This window comes from Bos indicus, chromosome 26 (assembly GCF_029378745.1).
Source record: "Bos indicus isolate NIAB-ARS_2022 breed Sahiwal x Tharparkar chromosome 26, NIAB-ARS_B.indTharparkar_mat_pri_1.0, whole genome shotgun sequence".
In the NCBI taxonomy this organism is placed as follows: domain Eukaryota; kingdom Metazoa; phylum Chordata; class Mammalia; order Artiodactyla; family Bovidae; genus Bos; species Bos indicus.
This window is the reverse complement of record NC_091785.1, coordinates 48,820,839-48,844,530: the sequence shown is the minus strand read 5'-3', so window position 1 is coordinate 48,844,530 and position 23,692 is coordinate 48,820,839. Positions and strand designations below refer to the sequence as shown.

The 23,692-nt window shown below is 47.7% G+C and overlaps 1 protein-coding gene across 1 annotated transcript in view; it reads right to left on the bottom strand.

The window, feature by feature from the left end:
- The window catches only part of GLRX3 (glutaredoxin 3), a 31,236-nt gene extending 25,628 nt beyond the window's left edge, over window positions 1-5,608 (bottom strand). The window contains exon 1 of the mRNA XM_019952943.2: window positions 5,478-5,608. Within this exon, the coding sequence (XP_019808502.1) occupies window positions 5,478-5,566 (89 nt within the window). The 5' untranslated portion in view covers window positions 5,567-5,608. The remainder of the gene's footprint in view (window positions 1-5,477) is intronic.
- Window positions 5,609-23,692: the final 18,084 nt, after the last annotated feature.

Sequence of the window (23,692 nt, the reverse complement as noted above, 5' to 3'; positions counted from 1 at the left end):
ACTTCTTTTGGATGAATTTTCAAGTTAATGACATTTTTTGAATTAATACTTAGCTCACATGAAGTGGTTCTGAATATTCATCCACCTCAACTACCAGCCATGTAAATTAACTCTATTTTGAGACCCTGTGGAAACTAGATTTCTGCAGTCAGGGCACAATGTTTGTGAAAAATGACTATATATGCGTTACTACTATTAATGTTAGTATTTTTAAACATGGTATTGTGATGAAGTGATCATAGGAATAGGAATAAAATGGGGCAAATGAAGTATATAAGCAGAAAACAAGGAAAAAAATAGAACTGCTTTTTATACAAACTTTCTTATGCTACAAAGTATTTTCTAAAAACTGACAGTATGAACAGACAGAATAGTGGACTAATAAACTGTTGATAAAATCCTTAGAAATCTCAGTATACATCTATTAACTATTTTCATATAAAACTACCTTGGCAAAGATACCTTTAAGTCTAACCTCATACTCAACTGAAAAACCCTTCACTTTTACAGAATTATAAATTCAAACAGTTGCTTCAGTCGTGTGCAACTCTGTGACCCCATGGACTGGAGCCCACCAGGCTCCTCTGTCCACGGGATTCTCCAGCCAAGAAGACTGGAGTGGGTGCCATGATCTTCCCGACCCAGGGAGAGAACCTGAGTCTCTTATGGCTCCTGCATTGCCAGGCAGGTTCTTTAACATCAGCGCCACGTGGGAAACTCAAATTCAAATACAATCTCTCTCAACTACAAAAAGGCTTCCCTCATAGCTCAGTTGGTAAAGAATCCGCCTACAATGCAGGAGACCCCGGTTCGATTCCTGGGTCGGGAAGATCCCCTGGAGAAGGGCTGGGCTACCCACTCCAGTATTCTGGCCTCGAGAATTCCATGGACTATACGGTTCATGGGGTCGCAAAGAGTAGGACCCGACTTAGGACACGACTGAGCGAGTGACTTTCACTTTAAACTACAAAAAATCTGAAAACTCAGGAAAACACATTGAAAAATATGTTACAAGGAGGAAAAAAACAAGGACAATTAAACTTGGGCAAGGAAAGAAGTAATCAACCGTTAAACCACTAAAACAACACAGCTGAGAAAGAAGGGGCCCAGCACCGCCAAGCTTCTGGCTTAGTGACTTAGGTCGTGGTGGCACTCGCCACGATCCACAGTCCGGAAGCTGGCAACCTGGGAGGAAAGAAGTCTAGTGGGCTCTTAGTGACAGTCAAGCTCAGGAGAGAAGTCCACGCTTGATCCGCAGATCTCCGAATCAAGAGATGGCGGGCACCACCCTCATCCACGCCGGAGAATAAAGAAGGGGCCAAGGGCAGAGCCTCTGGGGCTCGTCACCACCAAGTCAAGAGCGACGGAGGGAAAGGAGTCCTGGCAGTAGACCAGAGAAGGTTCAGGGGTCTCACAGGAGTCAGGAAGGGAGGGGGACAACCATCAAACAGAGCAGGAAGAGTGACCAGCAGTGGGCAGTCATTTCAGCAGGTGAGAGAAGCAGTGTGTGGACCACTGAGCTGAGAATGAAGAAGGGAACTGCTAGGAACCTACTAGGTAAGAGACTGGGCTGTTAACAGAGAGCGAGCGAGGATCCAGACAGATCAAGGGATGGGCTTTTATCAATGCAAGAACATCTTCATAGTTTATTTTGTGAGGGGACAGTGCAAGTGAGAGGGAGAGGCTGAAGACATGAGATTCAAGCTCTCAGAGGTGGCAGGACAGGGAAACCTAGAGCAGAGAAGAATTCAACACGAGAAGACAGTCTCCTCTAGGTCAGCAACAAAGGAATCAAGAATGGGTAAAGTGAAAGAAAGTGTTAGTTGCTCAGTCGTGCCCAATTCTTTGCAACCCCATGGACTGTAGCCCATCAGGCTCCTCTGTCCACGTGATTCTCCAGGCAAGAATACTGGAGTGGGTTGCCATTTCCTTCTCCAGGGGATATTCCTGACCCAGGAATCGAACCTGGGTCTCCTGCATTGCAGGCAGATTCTTTACCGTCTGAGGCACCAGGAAGCCCCTACAGTGGGAAAAGCTACAAGCAAATCTGTTGTGTTGGGGGAGGGGCAAGTAGAAGCAGCAGCCTGATGAGGCTACTGAAGTCCTGTTTTCCCAGGCAGGAAGCAAGGTCTTGTGCTGAAACAAAGGAAAATAGAGGACAAGGGCCACAGCCAGGACAGAGGAAGAAGGGACAGCTGCCTGGGACACAGAAAGCAGGACGCTCCAAAGGAAGAGCCACCGAAGGCAGGAGAGAAACACATAGTCAGGCCCCCACTCCACGGGCCCCACTGTAGCTAGAACTCAGGAGCTTCGGCGCATGGGCAGAGACTATGGAGGAAGTACTGCTGATACTTCACCAGTTACTGATTCCTCTTCCTCTCACGCGTGAAGCTGGACTACATTAACACTTCTTATCAAACTGAAAAATGATTTTTAAAATCAAAATATTCAATGATAAAAAGAATAAAGTGAGACAACACTTTTATATCCCACTGGTAAAAGTTCAATTGGAAACTTTCAGAAATTTCTTGTACCACTTTCAAGGATCTATCCTACAGAAGTCATTAAAGAGACAAAGATGTATGTATATGACTACTTCCCCAGTATTTTACATAGCAAATAACTGTAAAAATCTATTATTCAACAACATAGTTTTCTTAATGGTCATAAAATATTATAGTCATTAAAAATTGTATCTCAAAGAACATTTAATAACATGGGAAAATACAACGAGTACATTTTTAAAAAATTAAATAGGTTACAAAACTTTTTAACAGTATGTGCCAACGTAAGTAAAAAGAAAAAGTACACATATACAACTTAAATTCCATCATTACTAACGCGGCTTTGAAGAGTAATTTAACTTCCACGTCTGTGAAACAGCAATAATACCCTGAGAGGTTGGGAAGATCAAACAAAAATATGTAAGCCCTTTAAAAATATTAAAGAATGATATTAATGTTCTTTTAAATTATCCACGTTATTCTCAAATTTAGATGCTTAACTTCTACTTTCCAATTAAGTGAACAACGCCTAATATCATGAGGACATAAACCTGAAACAAATAAATGCTGTCACCCTCTCCTGATGGCCCACTGCTCTCTCCATCTTCAGGGACAGCTCAATGTGCAGGGTGCACTGTTTAAGGAAAAACCTTTAAGAGAAGACGAGGTTCAAATCCTAACTGCTGCTGCTAAGTTGCTTCAGTCGTGTCCGACTCTGTGAGGCCCCACAGACGGCAACCCACCAGGCTCCCCCGTCCCTGGGATGCTCCAGGCAAGAGCACGGGAGTAGGTAGCCATTTCCTTCTCCAATGCATGAAAGTGAAAAGTGAAAGTGAGGTCGCTCAGTCGTGTGGACTCTTAGCGACCCCACAGACTGCAGCCCACCAGGCTCTCCGTCCATGGGATTTTCCAGGCAAGAGTACTGAAGTGGGGTGCCACTGCCTTCTCAAATCCTAACTACTGTGCTTTTAAACAATGTAATGAACCTCCGTTCTTTGTCAGTAAAATATTTAGTGGTCAATAAACTGCTGTCTCACTGTTATTTCAGATGTTCTGCTCCTGAAGTTATTCCTGTACAGATAACACTAACTACCATGTATTAAAATCATGTAGTATTAGACTATATTAAATATTTTACAAATGGGCAAAACCTTAATTATTCTGCAAACCTTAATTATTCCCAACTGTGTAGACTAACATATAAACCATATAAACATATAAACCTAAGTCATGTGATAACTTAGGCAAAATACATTTTCAATTCACATGAAATTTTTAAATTGAGAAGCAATGATCTGTCAAACAGACGTTAAATAGCATTAACAAGTACTACTTCATATTCTGAAATGCTGCCATTTCCACCAAAAGGAGCAGAGATCTGTTCCTTCCCCAGATGCCAAGCACCACTTCCCACGTGCCCATCTAAAGGCATCATTTCACTTAATACCATTTGGATGCGTTCTTGCCACTGCTCTGTACTTGGATCATGTCACCTACAGGCCAGTGGTAAGAACGCATCCAAACGGTATTAACACTTGACATTTTAACCGACTGCGACGTCTTAAGGACTTTTACGTTAAAAAAAAAAAATAACACAGGATCAATAATGCCAAACACACAAACAGCAAAATAGTCTCCATCCTCACCGGGAGAGGGTGACCGCGTTTATGTTTGCTTCGGGTTTCTGTCCTCATGACGTCAGGCGCTGTTTACTTAAGATGGGTAAAGTGAAGTGAAGTTGCTCAGTCCTGTCCGACTCTGCGATCCCAAAGACTGTAGCCTACCAGGCTTCTCCGTCCACGGAATTTTCCAGACAAGAGTACTGGAGTGGGTTGCCATTTCCTTCTCCAGAGGATCTGGAGACCCAGGGATCGAACCCAGGTCTCACACATTGCAGGCAGGCAGTTTACGGTCTGAGCCACCAGGGAAGCCCGCTTATTAAGGACAGATCCACACAAGCCCGGCTCCTTCCAGAGGCCGCCTCCGGGCCGCATCCCGTTTCATCAATGAGTCAACGTCATTCCCCACGCACCCGCCTCCCCGGGCCCACCTCTTTCAACAATTTACCAAGTGAACCTGAAACGCCGAAGCAGCAGTTCTGATGAACACTTTTCGGCACCCGCCCCCTGCCACGCTCCCAGGGAGCTCCCCAGCGGCCTCCAGCTCAAACTCGGGGCCGCATCAGGTCCGCACGCCCCACCGCCCTGAGCTCCGCGCAGGCTCTCTGCCCCCGGAGCCTCCGAGGGCGCTCCCGCCCGCCGGCCACGCGCCGCCCGCGGCCCTGACCCCTCTCACCGCAGAGGACACCGCGGCCCGACCCGGGCGCGAGCGCAGGGGCGGCCCAGGGCTGGCAGGGGGCTGAGCGCCGGGCGGGTGCCCAGGCGAGGGCTCGACTCAGCCGAGGCGGAGAGACCGCCCCGAGGCCCCGCGCGCCCGCCGGCGCTGACCCGCAAGTCGGGGGCCGGGGAGCGGTGTTTCCGGGTACCGCCGAACGGGCCCACCGCACCCCGCGGCTCTCCTTCCGACGCCTCCCCCCAGGCGAGAGGCAGCCGGGCCAAACCAGAACCGAGGGCGGCGGAGTGCGCTCAGGAGGCGGGAGAGCCCGTCCAGCGCCCGGGCAGGCAGCGCGGCCCGACCACGAGCGCCCTCAGACGCCAACTGCCGCCCCGCTCGGCCTCCCTGCAGCGCCCGCCCGGGACGACGCGGCGAGGGGCCGGGGTCTCCGCGCCCACCCTCGGCCGGGAGCTGGGGCCCCGCGTCACCGCCCCCCGGGGCCGCCGGGCCTGGCGCCGCGGGGCGCCCGGAGCCTCGAAACCTGGGTCTGCGGTGGACCTGCTCCCTCACCGGGGCGGGGACCCGGACTCAGGGTCCGGGCCGCCCAGGCTGGGCCGCGCGTGAGGGAGCCGAGCAGTGCGCCCGTGAGGCCGGCCCCCGCCGCGTCCCCTCACCCTTGCCGCCCGCCGCCTCGCTTACTTGGCTCTGAGGCGCAGCAGCTCCTCAAACTGCCCAGCTGAGCCGACCTCCACCACCGCCGCCGCTGCCTCAGCCGCCCCCGCCGCCATGCTGCCGCCGCCAGACAAGAGCAATCGAGCGCGGGCGGCCGATGGGGGCGGAGCGCGGGCGGTGGCGCAGGAAGCCCCGCCCCCAGCCGTCCCGGCGGCCCCGCCTCCTGCCCCGCCCCGCCCCCCAGGGCCGCGTGCCAGCCCCGAGCTGGTGAACACCCTGGGGCTGCGGCGTCCGGCCGGCCAGTTAGGACCCTGACCCCCGGGGCTCTGGACTCTCAGGAAGCTCCCCTCCGGAGCTCCTGCAAGTCAGGGCTTCCTGCGATCCTAGAAGCTCCAAAGGCAGCTGGGAGAAGGATGTACGCGTGTGTGTGTGTGTGTGTGTGATGTTAGTGTATATTTGAGTGAGTGAAGGCGCTCAGTAGTGTCCGACTCTTTGCGACCCCACGGACTGCAGCCCACGAGGTTCCTCTCTCCACCAAGTTCCTCTGTCCATGGGATTCTCCATGGCAAGAATACTGGAGTGGGTTGCCATTTCCTTCTCCAATTTCCTTCTCCAGGGTATCTTCCCTACCCAGGGATCAAACCTAGGTCTCCCACACTGCAGGCAGACGCTCTACCATTTGAGCCACCAGGGAAACGTGTATTTAACAAGCTGAAATTTTAATCCAAAAGGTAGGGATGGAAGAATGGGAGATTGGGGGAAGGGAGGTTGAGCCCTCTCCGAACCTCAACGCTGACAAGGAGTTTCGAATTGGGCCCTGAAGAACCTGAAGCCACGTCAGCATGTGGCCCACCATCACCCACTGAGAGGTCAGGCCCGGCTCCAGGACCCGCTCGCCCATGCCCCGCGCCCCTCTAACCTCAGTCCTCCCCCGGATTCCCTCGGCACCTCCTGATGCTGGCGCTCCAGGCAGCGTCCCCTCCCACCTTTCCACCAGTGCTTCGCACTCCTCTCCTGGAGTGACCTTGTCCATGGTCCCGGTAGCCTCCATCTCCAGGGAAACCTCGCGCAGAGCGCCTTCCCTTGCCTCCGGTGCCCATGGCTGGGGGAGGGCCGGGGGTGGGAGGGGTGGTCTCTTTAAGGTTCCCCCCAGACCAGCCCCGGCCTTGTCTCCAAAGCGCCCCTCCTCCTGGATCCCAGGTTCACTACCGCCGTTGCTTCCACCCAGACACGTGGGGCTCCTCCTGGGCTCTTCTGGCTCTGTACCGGGTTGGAGGACAGACCCCGTGGAGCCGCCCTCAGGTGTTCAGGGCTCCTGCACGCCTTGGGCTGCGGGCACACCTCACGGTGTTAGAAGCGTCTGTGGTCTCGCATCAAGGGCGGGAGCTGTGTCTCCATCCCAGAGCCTGAGTGAGAGCCCGGCACGTCCTAGGTGCTGTGAACCATGTTCTCTACTTGGGACCAGGGGGAGGTGGGGTGAAGTGGACTTATGGAGTTTCGGAGACTCATTGCCAAAAGAAGTTCATGCAGTGTATCCGGTGAATAGTCTTTACAGTGATTGCCTGTCGAAATATACTGGGTTGTGTGAAATGTATTATTAAAATTAGATTTACTTCTTTCTACCTTTTAAATGAGGTTTCCCTAGTAGCTCAGTTGGTAAAGAATCTGCCTGCAATGCAGGAGACCCAGGTTTGATCCCTGGGTTGGGAAGGTCCCCAGGAGAAGGAAATGGCAACCCACTCCAATACTCTGGGGAATTTCATGGACGGAGCACCCGGTGGGCTACAGTCCATAGGATCGCAAAGAGTCGGACATGACTATGTGACCAACTTTCACTTTTCACTTTCACCCTTTAAACGTGGTTGCTAGAGATTTTTAAAGTGTGCAGGTGACTCGTTTTAGGCTCACTTCGTGTTTTCTCTTGGGCAGCATTGTGCCAGTGACTGAAAGGGGCCTTTAGTTACACGTGTGCCTCCGCCTGAGAAGATGCAACTGAAGATGGTAAATTACCTGAATGTGATCAAAATAGCATAGAACAAAAAAACACACAAAAAGTAACGCTGAGGAAATGGAGGAAAGATGGACAGATTGTATGAATATCCACATCCTAATTACAATATTATACTACAGTGTTTCAAGATGCTGTCCTTGGGGAAGAACATACACAGAATCTTGTGTTATTTCTTATAACTGTCTTCATGCTGAGTCGCTTCAGTCATGTCCAGCTCTTTGCAACCCTGTGGACTGTAGCCTGTCAGGCTCCTCTGTCCATTGGATTCTCCAGGCAAGAATACCAGAATGGGTTGTAACTGCATGTGACCCTACAATTATTTTTAAATAAAAAGATTATTTTTATTAGAAAGTAAATAAAATCTAGACATTACTATGAAAAATGCAACAAGAGGGGAGAAAACAGCATGTTGCAACACAAGATGTTTGCTCTGATGACCAACTTTAAACAGAATTAGATAAATACGACATATTACTATATAGGTGAATGTAGCAAAGAAAACGTCTTCAGAAGGATGTGCCCCCAAGGAGTCAGGAGAGCTTGCTCCCGGAGAGTGAGAGCAGGGGAGTTTTAGTTTTTATTGATCTGACCGTGCCAGGTCTCCGGGGTGGTGGCACAGCGGATCTTGGCTCTTCGTTGTGGCATACACATTTTTAGTTGCAGCATGCGGGATCTAGTTCCCTGACCAGGGATCGAACCCAGGCCCCCAGCATTGGGAGCACAGAATCTTAGCCTCTGACCACCGGGGATGTCCTCTCCTTGGAATAGTCTTCCTTTTTTGCAGTTACCACTGTTGACATCAACAGGTCTAATGTTCAGCAGGTGAATCTCTGAGCTTGGCAATAAAAACCACTCCACGAAGCCCTGAGCCCTAATCATGTACCAGGGCTTGTCACATGTGAGTTACAGGCAGACAAGGTTATACACAGCTACAGGGTGCTTTTCAGACTTCCAAAGCCCTTGCTCTTTCCAGTCCATGATGCAAAAACATCACTGCCTGCGATACCTAACCAGACTTGGGTCCGCTTGCCTGCCCACGGTAAAGCCCATCTACCGGCCCCAGGTAGCCAATCTACACCCCCTCTTTGTGGGGGAAAGAAAAGTGCAGCATTTATTGAAGCAAAAGTGCGGCACCCTGCGTCTGTGAACTGAGCCCAGTTCAAAGAGAGACGTGGGTGTGGCTGAGGTGTAATTCTGTTTGGTGACAGCTAACATTTCAGCGCCTCTGAGTAGGTGAGGACGCATTTTAGCCATCCCATTTTTGAGAGCACATTATTCCCTCTTGGGCCCAGGGGTTACTCCCCAGCAGGGCAGAGTGCTGAGTGCTAGGTGGGCACAAATGACCCAGGTGGAGAAAAACACCTACCTGGTCACGATAGATGAGGACTTGGAATTGGGTTCCCACCTGGCTAAATCTTTGCAGAGCCTGTGTTGAGGAGCTGAGAGACACACAGGTTTTTAATGGGCAAAGCATGGCACTGAAAAGTGTTGTTACTCTGGTAAAATGGCCAATACTTCCTTTGCTTTAAGAGGGAGTCTTAAATCCTAATTACTCCTCCCCCAAAGACCAGTTGAGGATAACCCAACTGGAGGAAACTAATTTCCTCAGGAATTTCACTGTTACAAGATTAATGGAGCCCCCCTGCAGAGAAACAGTAAAGCTGTAAGTACAGTAGATTTGCACCTGAAGGATACATGCTTTAATTTCTGTTCTCAAGCTGCGATAACATCTTCTCAAGCTACTGTAAAAGGCATAAATGAGCACCAGCACCTCTGCTCCCGGGGAGGCATCTTCCCGGACTGGGGCTGTCCCCTGGGGTGGCCCCGAGTGGGGGGGTAGTGGTGGTGTGACCACAGACCACAGCTGGCTGCAGGCCTGGGAGGGCTGAGCAAACGCTCCTCCCTAGGAGCCCCAAAGGGTCACCCCCATTGGACGGCCCCAGCCCTGCCACCCACCAGGGCACAATCCTGCTGAGGGGCCTGGAATGAGAATGAGGTAACTAAGAGGTGGATGGTCTGTGTTCTGCCCCTTGGGAGCCCCCAGGGAATTGCACCCCACTATCCATCAGCTTTGAGGGCTCTGAGAATGGGCCTTGGGAAGGTTGCCTCACAAATGATGTTGAGATAAACTGGACACACGGGGGTCCCACCAAGTGACCACCCCTTGTTCTCTGTGGCCCAAGGGCCTCCTCGGCAACTGAGATGCTCCAACTGTCATCCTCATAGCCAAGAACTAGTCTGGGATAGGGAGGTGGAAACGGGTGTGAGGTTTCCTCTGTCAACCCTTGGGAGCCCTGCACGCGATCTTGGCAAAGTCTGGCCAATTTTCTGTCCCCTTCCTTACCAGGAACTGCTTTTATTGGAAGAACTCTATGTATATGCTGGCTATAAAGGTTGTTTATGCTGCCATAGCAAGATTTTTATTGGTTGTATTTTTGCTGCACTTGCTTGAAAAATAATTATTTTCAAAGAAAAGAAGAATTACATATCCAGTAAACTAAATAAGACTCATGTTTATTAGGGACCCTGTGACAGCTCCTCAAGTGTGAAAAAAGATTTCGAAGCAGTGAATGGACAATTTATGGGCAAGTTTATTTGTAAAACAGATTTCAAGACATACTTCATCTTGGCTCCGCCAATAAAAATACATTTCATTTCTTTTCAGAAGTGTGTGCTCTCTGATGGTTTCCTAGTAATCCCGTTTCCCCTAAGAAGGTAGGACAGTGTGGATACGTATGTGCCCACTAACCTAATCCAGGACTAGGCTGAATGATTTGGGAGTGCTATATGTCAAAAAAAAAAAAAAAAAAGATGTGACCACATCTCATAAGACGCACTTTAGAAGAAATATATTTATAAGAAATGAAGTTCACAAACCTTGATCTAATTGCTACAATCTTCAGAATCTCTTTAGCCAAAATCATTTTTAAACACACTTCTAGTTGTTAGCAATTTATCAGAGGAAATTTGTCTTGAGAGCGGACAGCCCATTTTCCATCCCCTGCATCGGCTCCAATCTGTCTTCCTCGGGGACCAGCCAGGGCCGCAGGTGCGGGTTGCAGAGCCGGTTTCCAGGCTGTAGGTGGCACCAGCCGCTTCTTCAGCCTGGGGAAGGAGCATCCTTTGTTGAGTGGTTCCTTTATTCAACCTGGAGACGCCGCAATTCAGAACTAACCCAAACTGATGCCCTATCTTGATGCTCTATCTGTAGAGGCTCTGTCGATCCTCCGAAAACATGCTTCACCCCTGACCTGCCAATTTTTAATACCTTCTCCTGCCTTCTCAGTTCAACCAGCAGCGTATGTGAGGTGCTGTAAAATGTACTGAGTCTGTCCTGTACAGATGAAAAAGGCTGGTACGGGGGCCGGGGCTGGGATGTGCGGTGAGAGGGGAGAGAAACTCACGCACACGCTGCTACGCACACCTTTGTCTACCTGACGGTTTGGTTTTCTGCGTGACCACCCAGATACAGCTGTAATGGCACTTTGTTGATCATGAGTGTACAGAGTCACTGTACGTTTGTCCGCAGCTGTGTGTAATCTTGAGTCAAACATTTTACATATAAACAGTGGTGTGTGTGTGTGTGTGCGGGTGTGTCTGTGTATTTATTCTCCAGGTTATTTTGGAGTTAATTTTCTGTTGCTGTTTGTAATTCTTGTTTAAGGATATAAATGGCTTTGCTGTCACAAACAAGATCCCTCGTAAAATCCGAGGTAATTCTAAAGCGAGCTAAGAAGTCTTAAGCAGTAAGCCCCTTGGGGCTATGTGGCTCTGAGATGTCCTGTCTCAGAGGGGACCCTTCCACCCTGGAGTTCACAGGCCTTCCGTCCCACTGACCTTGGCTCTCTCGAGGGCCACTTCTGCCTTTAGCTCTCTCCTCACAGAGCCGATGTCTGGAGTATCCGGCAAGCGCCGTGAGCAGAGCTGGCCCTTCCTACCTGTGCAAGGAATTCAGGGTATGCTGAAAACACACACCCCTTAAAGAATACACCCTCCTGTACAGTGCTGGGGGCCAAGCCACGGCCAGTCGGTGATTCTCCCACACGAGGACAGAGCCGTCCCAACCGGGAGAGCTAGCTGGTTTAACCAGTGACACAACAATCCTATGTTCGACAAAATGCCTCACAAGTCTGCCACACCTACAAAGGCCTTCTTCCCAGCCTCTCTGTTACCTAAACAATAACGGTGGCATTTCCTCCAGGTGTAGGGCAAAGGAACACCAACTATCTTTTTTTAATCATCTGATATCTGTATTCTGTTATTTATTTCACATGGAGGATAATCACTTTACAATACTGTGATGGTTTTTGCCACCCATCAATACGACTCAGAAATCTGTATTCTTGAACCTCTCCAGTGCTGTCGGGCAGGCTGTGTGAGCCTTGGCCAGCCACAGCCCCCTGGAGTCCAGCAGGCAGGACAGGCAGGGACGCTGGTGGTCTCCCGCTGAGCAGCTGTGGGAGCCCCCCGCCCCACAGTGTGGCAGCCGCTGCTCCTGCTGCAGCTCAGGGGCAACTCCAGGAAGGTGGTATAATAGTACAATAACCGCGCGTGAAGGGAACAGACCTGGATTTGCATCAGATTCTGAAAGCGTTCCCAGTTCCCATGGTCTCTCGACTGGCTCACCCACCTCAGATTACAATGGCTAGGATGATTTTTCTGTTAAAAAAGAAAAAAGAAAAGAAAGAAAAATTTCTGACTTTAAATTTCTTCCTCTAGTACAAAACAAGAAAGGGAAAAGCAAATGATTTTTAAATGATGCTTTAGGCTCTATTGCCCTGTGAAAGTGAAAGTCACTCAGTCCTGTCCATCTCTTTGCAACCCCATGGACTGTAGCCTACCAGATTCCTCTGTCCATGGAGTTCTCCGGGCCAGAATACTGGAGTGGGCAGCCTTTCCTTTCTCCTTCCTCCTTTTCTTTTCCCGACCCAGCGATCGAACCCAGATCTCCCCCATTGCAGGCTGAGCCTGCAATGAGCCACCTAGGGAGTTGAGTTTACAGCTGAGCCAGCACGGAAGTCCCCTGTAGTGTGTATATAAAATAAATGGGTCGGTTCCTGCCCCGTTACTAGTGTCCGCCCTCCCAAACACACACATTTTGGGGGTGGTGAGTGCTCTCTTGCAAGCATTTATCACCTTGAACAGCAAGTAAGCTTAACTTATATTCAAAACACATTTTGCCCATTTGTTTCTTTATCCAGGGGATTCGAGTTCTATGCTCTTGCCATGTCTGTACCAATGCCACCATTCTCCTTTTCCTGACCCTCGGTATCCTCATGTTCCTTCCCTATGACTTGGTGGACCTCTATTTTGTCTTATTTCAACCTTTGAAATAAAACACAAAAGTCTGAAAAGATAAAAGTAAACCTGGGTCAGGATTTCACGTTCTCATGATAAAGCAGCCAAACCTCCTTCAGAGCAAAGCAGAAACCTTATGAAATAAGCTTGACTATTTTAATCAGAATAAATATCTCATAGAAACATGTCGATGCCCACATGACCTTCAGACTTTCCAGCTATGACACACGTTCTTTTTTCAGTCCGTGGTCTGTTGAGATACACGGCGGGGAAGGTCTCCTTCCTAAGATAAGAGGAGAAGTCGGGACCTCCCAGCTGCCAGCCCTTTACGGTGTGGACCTGAGGGAGGAAGCAAACACGGCCCCCAGCCCTGGCTCTGCCAGGCGCCGAGCCCCTCAGAAGTCAGGCCGCAGCGTCCCCAAGGCTGAGAAGGACGAAGCCAGGCTCCGGGGGCCTCAGGGAGGTCCTGCTACGCCACGCCCCCAGCCCCTCCCCCCAGGAAGCCCCTCCTCCTGCACCGCTGTGTCGGATGCCCACTGCCCCAAACTCTCAGGCCTTTCTCTCCGACGGGTGAGGACCCGCAGGGGGCTCCTGCCCACCTGGATGAGAGGCTGGTTTTCCAGTTTCCGCACATCCTCTGTCGCGGCTTCACAGCTAGAAATGACCAGATGCGCATCACAGGGATTCCTGGCCACCTTGCTTTTTTTCTCCCCTTGTATCAGGTCTTACCCCGCACCGAGTTATTATTTGGCATAACTGTATTTACCCTACAGAAACATGTCCTTTTACGACGGGACATAAATATTAAATAACAGTGTTCTGGAATTCCCGTCCACTGACGCAGCTAGGGGAGTTGAGTTTAGAAGAATCCCGAGGCCTACTCCGATCCCTAAATGAGATGTTTTGTTTTAAGGACAGCGATTTAACACTATTTAGCAATCCCTATGGAGGGATTTGTCTCTTCTTTACCGAAAGATGTAGTATGTGAGTTTGTGTGCCTTTGCTTTTGTTTTATAATTTCAAACAGTCAGAAAAGATGGCATTCACTGGCAATCAATTTATTTTGATTGATAAAAAGGGGTTAATAAAAGCCCCTCAGAAATAAAAAGGTGACTAGTGATATATCTTTCAGGGAGCCTTCTTTCAGCTGCGCATAAACAGAGCAAGCTGTTTTACTTCTCCCCAATAAGTCTTCTCCCCTTGTTTTCTCTACCTACCGAGTCATTTATAATCCTTATTATTTCCAACCCACATGCTAACGCAGCCTCAGTCATATTTCCACAGCCTGGGGCTTTCTCCTTACTATGTTGTGAGAGCCGAGAGGCAAGAACACCCTATAATTTATATGAAAATACATGCCAAAAATGGATTGTCAAACATAGCCAATGTGGCTTCATACGCTTGCAAATAAAAAAATTTTAGGATGAAATATATAACATCGTGCTAAAGTTTCCACCTACTGCCGAAACATAGCACAGCACAGAAAGTACACTCGTGTCTGCATTTGACAATCATTATGCAGCAATTAGAAGCAGAGGTAAGTTAGAATGAGATAAAATGTTCAAATCTAAAGTTAATACTTTTTCAAGCACATATGTGGTTTACTAATATTTTAATTTTTCTACAGCACCTATGCAGAAAATGCAAAATGACAGACTATAAAATCCCTGCCCACTGTATGTAGCAAGTCTTTACAGTCCCGTTATGGGATGGATGGAGGCACATATGTTTTACAATATCGTACAAATCTCTAATTTGCACTAGTTGTAAAGCCTTTCAAATAATTTTCTATTTTTGATCATCCCTGAAGAGCACATGTACAATGTCAGGAAATAATATAGGGAAATGGCTTAGATCCCAAAGGGCTCCATGTAGGGGCATTATTTTGAAAGTTGAAAATGGTGGTTTATTATTATTGTTATTATCATTATGATTTGCCTTAATGAAATAAACCTGGATCATTATAAGGATTGCATTTAGAAAAATCTTATACTGAGTCTTGCCATAAAAAAAATAATAATAACCTGAGAGAAAATAATGTGGAGACAAAACCATGACCCTTAGGAAGACGAACATGTGCTGACTTTCTAGAAAGACGGGCATCCTTCGGACTCTAATCGCCTTGGGATGGAGCAGCTGTCCATGATGAATGGGACCCTAGAGCTACCCATGTGCTGTCCACCTGAAGACCAAGGCAGGAGAGGCGGCTGACCGTGGGGCCCTGTAGGCAGTCCTGACCAGCCACTCTTTAGTAACACTTTGACTGGGGCATGGAAGCATAAGATAAAATCACAAAGACAAGAAGTGAGCTAGTGGATGGCTTGTGCATTCCCATTGTTTCATTGTCCCACCTAACATCCCAGAAACGTCGGCTGTCTTTAGCTGAAAACAGCCCAGAGTGGGCAGGTGACCCCACACAACTACCTCTGCTGAACGCATTCATTCATCGGCTCAGCCCTGAGCACCCTCGCTGGGTCTCCTCTGTGCTGGGCACTGGGGACACAGATTTTTAGAAAGAGAAGCCCTTGGCCGCACACTCCCACGCGCGAACCACCTTGAGCACAAAGGTGGGTCAGAATAAAGATTATTCATGTCCGTGCACAGCAGAGGCACCCCTTGAGGAAGCCCACGGGGGCTCTGTACCCACCAGCCGTGCCTGGAACCTCGTGCGGGGACATCAAGGCCCCTGGGGCAACTAGCAGAGCTGTTTTGTTTGTTGAACTGTTGCTGTGGTTTGCTTGGCCAAACTCACTGGGCTTCAGGAAGACCTGCGACAAAAGGAGGAGGGTTTCCACGGGAACGAAAGGCCAGGGCAGGAGAAGACATCCAGACGGAGCTGTGTCTGAATTCAGGTCCGCCCTTCAACCTTGTGCAGCCGAGTCTCTGAGGCTGACGTCTCTTTCTTTATCCGAACCTGCAGACAGACCTGCAGCGTTGCTGCGAAAGTGAAGTTGCTCAGTCGTGTCCGACTCTTTGCGACCCCATGGGCTGTAGCCTACCACGCTCCTCCATCCTTGGGATTTTCCAGGCAAGAGTACTGGAATGGATTGCCATTTCCTTCTCCAGAGGATCTTCCCGACCCAGGGATGGAACCTGGGTCTCCCGCATTGTAGGCAGACGTTTTACCGTCTGAGCCACCAGGGAAATATGCAGCCTTGCTGCGAGAATGACAGCAAGCAAATCAAGGGTGCAGGAGTGACCACTAAAGATGGTTAACGACCGATGGGCGGGGACTTCCCGAGCGCCGACTGCTGGCCAGGCTCCGCCCCGGGGAGGCCAGCCCTCCGGGGGCACACAGAGACCATCACTGGACTGAAAAGAAAGAAGCTCGCTCCCCAGGGCCGACTGTCCTGGGGGCTGGAGTCAGGCAGACGGCGTGGGGGTGGGGCTTAGCTTCTCTCAGCAGGGGATGGTTTCCTCAAGCAACGGAAAATAAGGAGAGCTATTGCCCTTTAGGGAGACGCCTTTCCAGGCAAAGATGATAAACAGCATTGTCACAGAATATCTAAAGAAATTGTGAATTTCAAAGGAATGAAATAGTCAATAATCTATACTAGTGCCCAAGGAAGTTCTGGGAAATTTTTTAAAATAAGAGGGCAAGAAGAAAGGAAAGAGCATTTATTAAATACTATGAGCCAGGCTCTGTGCTTCTGGCCATCAGTATGTAAAACAGGGTTTCCCTGGTGGCTGAGTGGTAAAGAATCCACCTGCCAGTGCAGGAGACGTGGGTTTGATCCCTGGGTTAGGAATATACCCTGGAGAAGGAAATGGCCACCCACTGCAGTATTATCTTTTACAAATGTCATTAAAGATTTAAAGGAGGAAGTTTAAGTCGGTGGAAAAGTAGAAGTAATGACTTTGCAACAGGTGAATCAAAAGTTTCTCACCCCCTTCTCACAAGACATATACAGACACACAAGACATGTATGTGTGCACACAACCTCCCACCCATTAGAAAGACTGTGAAGAGCATGCTATCAAAGGCAACCCACAGCTACTCCATGAAGCCCTGACATCCCTGAGAGGCTTTACTCCCATTTTATAGATGAGGAGACTGAGGCTGTGAATGCTCCTCTCAACATACCTCACTAGTTAAGCAGACAGAACCTTTCCAGAATCTTCCTGGACTCTGAATGATCCAGTGCTTGGCTAGGAAAGACTAGAGGTTCCTCCCACCAGCCACGGTGAACTGCAAACGTGCCAAGTACCACACATCATGCTGGGCACTGTACAGGGTCTCACAGTAAACTCAGAGTGCCCCACTACAGAAGGGACAGTACACACACACACACACACACACACACACGATTGTTATTGTTCAGTCACTAAGTCACGTCTGACTCTTTGTGACCGCATAGCTCCTCTGTCCTCCACTATCTCCCAGAGTTTGCTCAGATTCATGTCCATTGAGTCGGTGATGCCATCCAACCATCTTATCCTCTGTCACCCCTTCTCCTCCCACCTTCAATCTTTCCATCATCAGGGTCTTTTCCAGTGAGTTGGTTCTTCGCATCATGTGGCCTAAGTATTAGAGCTTCAGCTTGAGCATCAGTCCTTCCAATGAATATTTAGGGTTGATTTCCTTTAGGATTGACTGGTTTGATCTCCTTGGTGTTCAAGAAACTCTGAAGAGTCTTTTCCAGCACCACAATTCAAAAGCATCAATTCATTGGCACTCAGCCTTCTTTGCTTCCCTTGTGGTTCAGCTGGTAAAGAATCAGCCTGCAATGCAGGAGACCTGGGTTGCATCCCTGGGTTGGGAAGATCCCCTGCAGAAGGGAAAAGTTACCCACTCCAGTATTCTGGCCTGGAGAATTCCATGGACTATATAGTCCATGAGGTTGCAAAGAGTCAGACATAACTGAGTGACTTCCACTTCACTTCAGCCTTCTTTATGGTCCAACTCTCACATCCATATATGACTGCTGGAAAAACCATAGCTTTGACTATATGGACATTTTTCAGCAAAGTGATGTCTCTGCCTTTTAACCCACTGTCTAGGTTTGTCATAGCTTTCCTTCCAAGGAGCAAGCATCTTTTAATTTCATGGCTGCAATCGACATCCACAGTGATTTTGCAGCCCAAGAAAAGAATATCTGTCACTGCTTCCACTTTTTCCCCTTCTATTTGCCATGAACTGGCAAATACACACACACGCGTGCGCGCGTGCGCGCGCGCACACATGCATAAACTGAAGAGTTAATTCATTGGAAAAGATCCTGACACTGGGAAAGATTGAAGGCAGGAGGAGAAAGGGATGACAGAGGATGAGATGGTTGGATGGCATCACCGACTCAATGGACGTGAGTTTGAGCGAACTCCGGGAGATAGTGGAGGACAGGGAAGCCTGGGGTACGGCAGGCCATGGGGTTGCAAAGAGTCAGACACAACTGAGCGACTGAACTGCACTGAAACTCTGCCCCAGTTAAACTCTTCATCCCCCTCCCCTGGTCGCCAGAAGCCACCACGCTGCTGTCTGTCTCTGTGAGTCTGACTACTCTACTACTTCACAGAAGTAGAATTCTTTTGCACTTGACCTTTTGTGACCTGCTTATTTCATTTTGCATAATGTCCTTAGGGTTCATTCATGTTGTAAACCGGTGCTGGAATTTCCTTTCTTTGAAGACTGAATAATATTCCATTGTATGGCTGGATCACGTTTTGCTCCTTCACCCACCTGCGGACACCTGGGTTGCTTCCACCCCTTGGCCATTGTGAGTGGTGCTGCTCCTTGCTTTTCATTATTCAGTGTAGATACTCAGAAATGGAATTGCATGATATGGTAATTTTATCTTTAACTTTTTAAGGACATACCATACTATTTTTAATAGTGTCCGCATCATTTTACATTCTCATCTGTAACACACAACAGCCCCAATTTCTCCACATTCTAGCCAACACTTATTAGTTTTATAATAGCCCTTCTAATGGGTATGAAGAGGTATCTCATTGTGGTTTTGATGTGCATGTTCCCTAATCATTAGTGATGTTGAGCATCTTCTCATGACCGTTTGTATATTACCTTTGAAGAAACATCTATTCCAGTACTTTGTCCTTTTTTAAATCAAGTTGTCTGAGTTGTAGGAGTTCTTTATGTGTTTTGGATATTAACTCCTTATCAAATATATAATTTGCAAATATTTACTCCATTTTGGGGGTTGCCTTTCACTGTGCAATAGCATCTTTTCACAAAAATTTTACATTTTTATATAGTTCAATTTACCTAATTTTTCTTTTATTGACTGTTTCTGGCATCATATGCAAGAATCCAATGTCATGAAGCTTTCTCCTGTTTTATTCTGTTATTGTATATAATACATTAGAATAGTGAATACTTCAAACTATCACTTTTTAGATACTTTGTATTTTTAAAGTCTTAAGTTTTAAGATACAAGAATCTAAATATATGAGGTAAATAACAGGAGAGGTTTAGTGCACATCTTTTGGTTGGTACCCAGATGGCCCGTGTTTGGTAGTGTGCTACACGAAACTGTGTCGTTCCAAACATACCAATTGTATTAAAGGAAAAAAGAATCGTGACACTTGTTAAAGAATAAGGCGGCCTTAATGCAGGGGGACCACTGGGACAGGTATAGGGACTACTGAAATGGAATTTTGTGAGCGCAGAGAGAGTGGGCTCAACGCTAAACACAAGGGAAAGGGGGAATTTATAGCCAAGGAGCATGGTAGGGAGAGTGGGGTTGTGGATGGAAACTTTCTAAGAGGAAACATCATGTATAAGGGGAGGTTCTGGCTAAGTTAACCTAGCAGCATTCTTGCTGAACGCAGAGCACCATGATCAGACATCCCCTGGGGGACGGTGGAGGATGAGGAGCCCCATCAGAGACCAAGGGTGATCAGAGACCAGGGGCGAGGGCTTCCAGCTAAGTTGACTCAGCAGAATTTGTGCCAAAATTGGAAAATGCAGGGGTGAACCTGGGAGCCTGAAGGTCACAGCCTAGTTGATAAGAGGATTCAGAGAAGCCTGACTAGAATTTGGTCAAGGAGACCACCTGTTCCTTCCTCAGGGACTAAGCTTCTGTGCCCCTATTAGCCAACGTTTGGATCAAGCATCTGAAAAAGCAGCCCTAGGTGCAAAGAGCAGTGAAACTGAACGACCAAGCAGGTCATTTAATCTCAACTGCAAGACACATACAAAGCTTTTAAAGTAGAGGTAGTAATATAGGTCTACAATACTACTTTACTTTCAATTCTGAAATGCAAAACGTTCTAAGACTTAGAAGTTTTCCCCTAAGTGAAAGTAAAGTGAAAGTCGCCTAGTCGTGCCCGACTCCTTGCGATCCCATGGACTATACAGTCCATGGAATTCTGCATGCCAGAATACTGGAGTGGGTAGCCTTTTCCTTCTCCAGGGGATCTTCCCAACCCAGGGATCGAACCCAGGTTTCCATTGCAGGCAGATCCTTTACCAGCTGAGCCACAAGGGAGGCCCTAAGTTTGGAGCAAACTCATTTGAACTAACATGGAGACTGAGACTATTTACAGCCTTTATATATCCCATTTCCGGGTAATATTTGTGACTATTCACACATTTTTGCTACAGAAATACTGTCTTTGATTATATGTGGTTCCAGACCCCACTGAAAGTTTCTTGTTGTATATATACTGCCCTTTAAAACAGAATCCAAAAAACTTTGAATTCCAAAACCACATCTGGCCCCAAGGTCCCCCACACGCATATTTACTGAGCTCTAGCGGACATTTAGAGAAGGCAGTGGCACCCCACTCCAGTACTCTTGCCTGGAAAATCCCGTGGATGGCGGAACCTGGTGGACTGCAGTCCATGGGGTCGCTAAGAGTAGGACATGACTGAGCGACTTCCCTTTCACTTTTCACTTGCATGCATTGGAGAAGGAAATGGCAACCCACTCCAGTGTTCTTGCCTGGACAATCCCAGGGACGGGGAGCCTGGTGGGCTGCCGCCTATGGGGTCGCACAGAGTTGGACACGACTGAAGCGACTTAGCAGCAGCAGCAGTGGACATTTATTTTCTTAGTTTACTGTGTACAAGGCAATGATCTGATATACGTATATACTGCAAAGGGATTGCTAGAACAAGGTATGTTAACACATCCAGCACCTCACAGAGTTACATTTTGTGTGTGTGGTGTGAGATGTTTTAAAACGTACTCTTAAGCATCTTTGAAACATATAATACAGCACTGTTAACCATACCATCACCATGCTGTATATTACAAGCCCAGAACTTAATTTCCTCGTCACTGGAAGGTCCCAATGGTTGTTGGTACAGGATTAACTAGTAGTCCTAGAAATATTACCGGTACTATCGAGTATTTAGTTTGTATCAGTCATTGTTCTAAGTACTTTATGTAAGTACCTCATTTAATCCTCCCAATACCATGTGAAAGTGAAAGTGTTAGTGGCTCAGCTGTGCCCAACTCTGCGACTTCATGGACTACAGCCCACCAGGCTTCTCTGCCCATGGGATTTTCCAGGCAAGGATACTGGAATGGTTTGCCATTTCCTTCTCCAGGGGATCTTCCCAACCCAGGCATCAAACCTGGGTCTCCTGCACTGCAGGCAGATCCTTTACCAACTCAGCTACCAGAGAAGCCCATCCTCTTTTACAAACGAGAAAACTGAGGTAATTAGCTATTTAATCTGCTGAATATCATGTAGCAAGTAGCCCAGCTGAGTAGGGCTTCATGCATTTCACCACAATGGATAAGGATAGGTCTTTGTAACAAAACAGCTTCCAACTGCAGAATAGTAAACTTACAGTGACTCAAATATCAGAGATGAGACAAGAAATCTGAAGATTGGTGGGCTGCTGGTTTTGGTTGGTTCATAAGCTGCTTTTGAACTATTAAGAAAGCTGAGCACTGAAGAATTGATGCTTTTGAACTGTGGTGTTGGAGGAGACTCTTGAGACTCCCTTGGACTGCAAGAAGATCCAACCAGTCCATCCTGAAGGAGACCAGTCCTGGGTGTTCACTGGAAGGACTGATGCTGAAGCTGAAACTCCAATACTTTGGCCACTTGATGTGAAGAACTGACTCATTTGAAAAGACCCTGCTGCTGGGAAAGACTGAAGGTGGGAGAAGGGGACGACAGAGGATGAGGTGGGTGGATGGCATCACCAACTCAATGGAAAAGAATTTGAGTAAACTCTGGGAGTTGGTGATGGACAGGGAGGCCTGGCGTGCTGCAGTCCATGGGGTCGCAAAGAGTAGGACACGACTGAGCAACTGAACAGCTTTCTTTATCGTCCAACTCTCACATCCATACGTGACAACTGGAAAAACCATAGCTTTGAATAGACAGACCTTTGTTGGCAAAGTAATGTCTCTGTTTTTTAATATGCTGTCTAGGTTGGTCATAACTTTTCTTCCAACGAGCAAGTGTCTTTTAATTTTATGGCTGCGGTCACCATCTGCAGTGATTTTGGAGCCCCCCAAAATAAAGTCTGTCACTGTTTCCATTGTTTCTACATCTACTTGCCATGAAGTGATGGGACCAGATGCCATGATCTTAGTTTTCTGAATGTAGAGTTTTAAGCCAGCTTTTTCACTCTCCTCTTTTACTTTCATCAAGAGGCTCTTGAGTGCTTTGCTTTCTGCCATAAAGGTGGTGTCATCTGCATATCTGAGGTTTGATATTTCTGCCGGCAATCTTGATTCCGGTTTGTGCTTCATCCAGTCCAGCGTTTCTCATGATGTACTCTGCATGTAAGTTAAATAAGCAGGGTGGCAATATACAGCCTTGATGTACTCCTTTCCTGATTTGGAGCCAGTCTGTTGTTCCACGTTCAGGTCTGTTGCTTCCTGACCTGCATACAGATTTCCCAAGAGGCAGGTCAGGTGGTCTGGTATTCCCATCTCTTGATGAATTTTCCACAGTTCGTTGCGACCCACACAGTCAAAGGCTTTGACATAGTCAATAAAGCAGAAGTAGATGTTTTTCTGGAACTCTTTTGCTTTTTTGATGATCCAATGGATGCTGGCAATTTGATCTCTGATTCCTCTTCCTTTTCTAAATCCAGCTTGAACATCTGGAAGTTCACGGTTCACGTACTGTTGAAGCCTGGCTTGGAGAATTTTGAGCATTACTTTGCTAGCATGTGAGATGAGTACAATTGTGCGGTAGTTTGAGCATTCTTTGGCATTGCCTTTCTTTGGGATTGGAAGGAAAACTGACCTTTTCCAGTCCTGTGGTCACTGCTGAGTTTTCCAAATTTGCTCTCATATTGAGTGCAGCACTTTCACAATATCATCTTTTAGGATTTGAAATAGCTCAACTGGAATTCCATCACCTCCACTAGCTTTGTTCATAGTGATGCTTCCTAAGGCCCACTCGACTTCACATTCCAGGATGTCTGGTGAGTGATCACACCATCATAATTATCTGGGTGGTGAAGATCTTTTTTGTATAGTTCTCCTGTGTATTCTTGCCACCTGTTCTTAATACCTTCTGCTTCTGTTAGATCCATACCTTTTCTGTCCTTTATTTTGCCCATCTTGGCATGAAATGTTCCCTTGGTATCTCTAATTTTCTTGAAGAGATCTCTAGTCTTTCCCATTCTGTTGTTTTCCTCTATTTCTTTGCATTGATCATTGAGGACAGCTTTCTTATCTCTCCTTGCTACTCTTTGGAACTCTGCATTCAGATGGGTGTATCTTTCCTTTTCTCCTTTGACCTTCGCTTCTCTTCTTTTCACAGCTATTTGTAAAGCCTCCTCAGACAACCATTTTGCCTTTTTGCATTTCTTTTTCTTGGAGATGGTCTTGATCCCTGCCTCTTATACAATGTCACAAACCTCCGTCCATAGTTCTTCAGGCACTGTGTCTATCAGATCTAATCCCTTGAATCTATTTCTCACTTCCACCGTATAATAGTAAGGGATTTGATTTAGGTCACACCTGAACAGTCTAGTGGTTTCCCCTACTTTCTT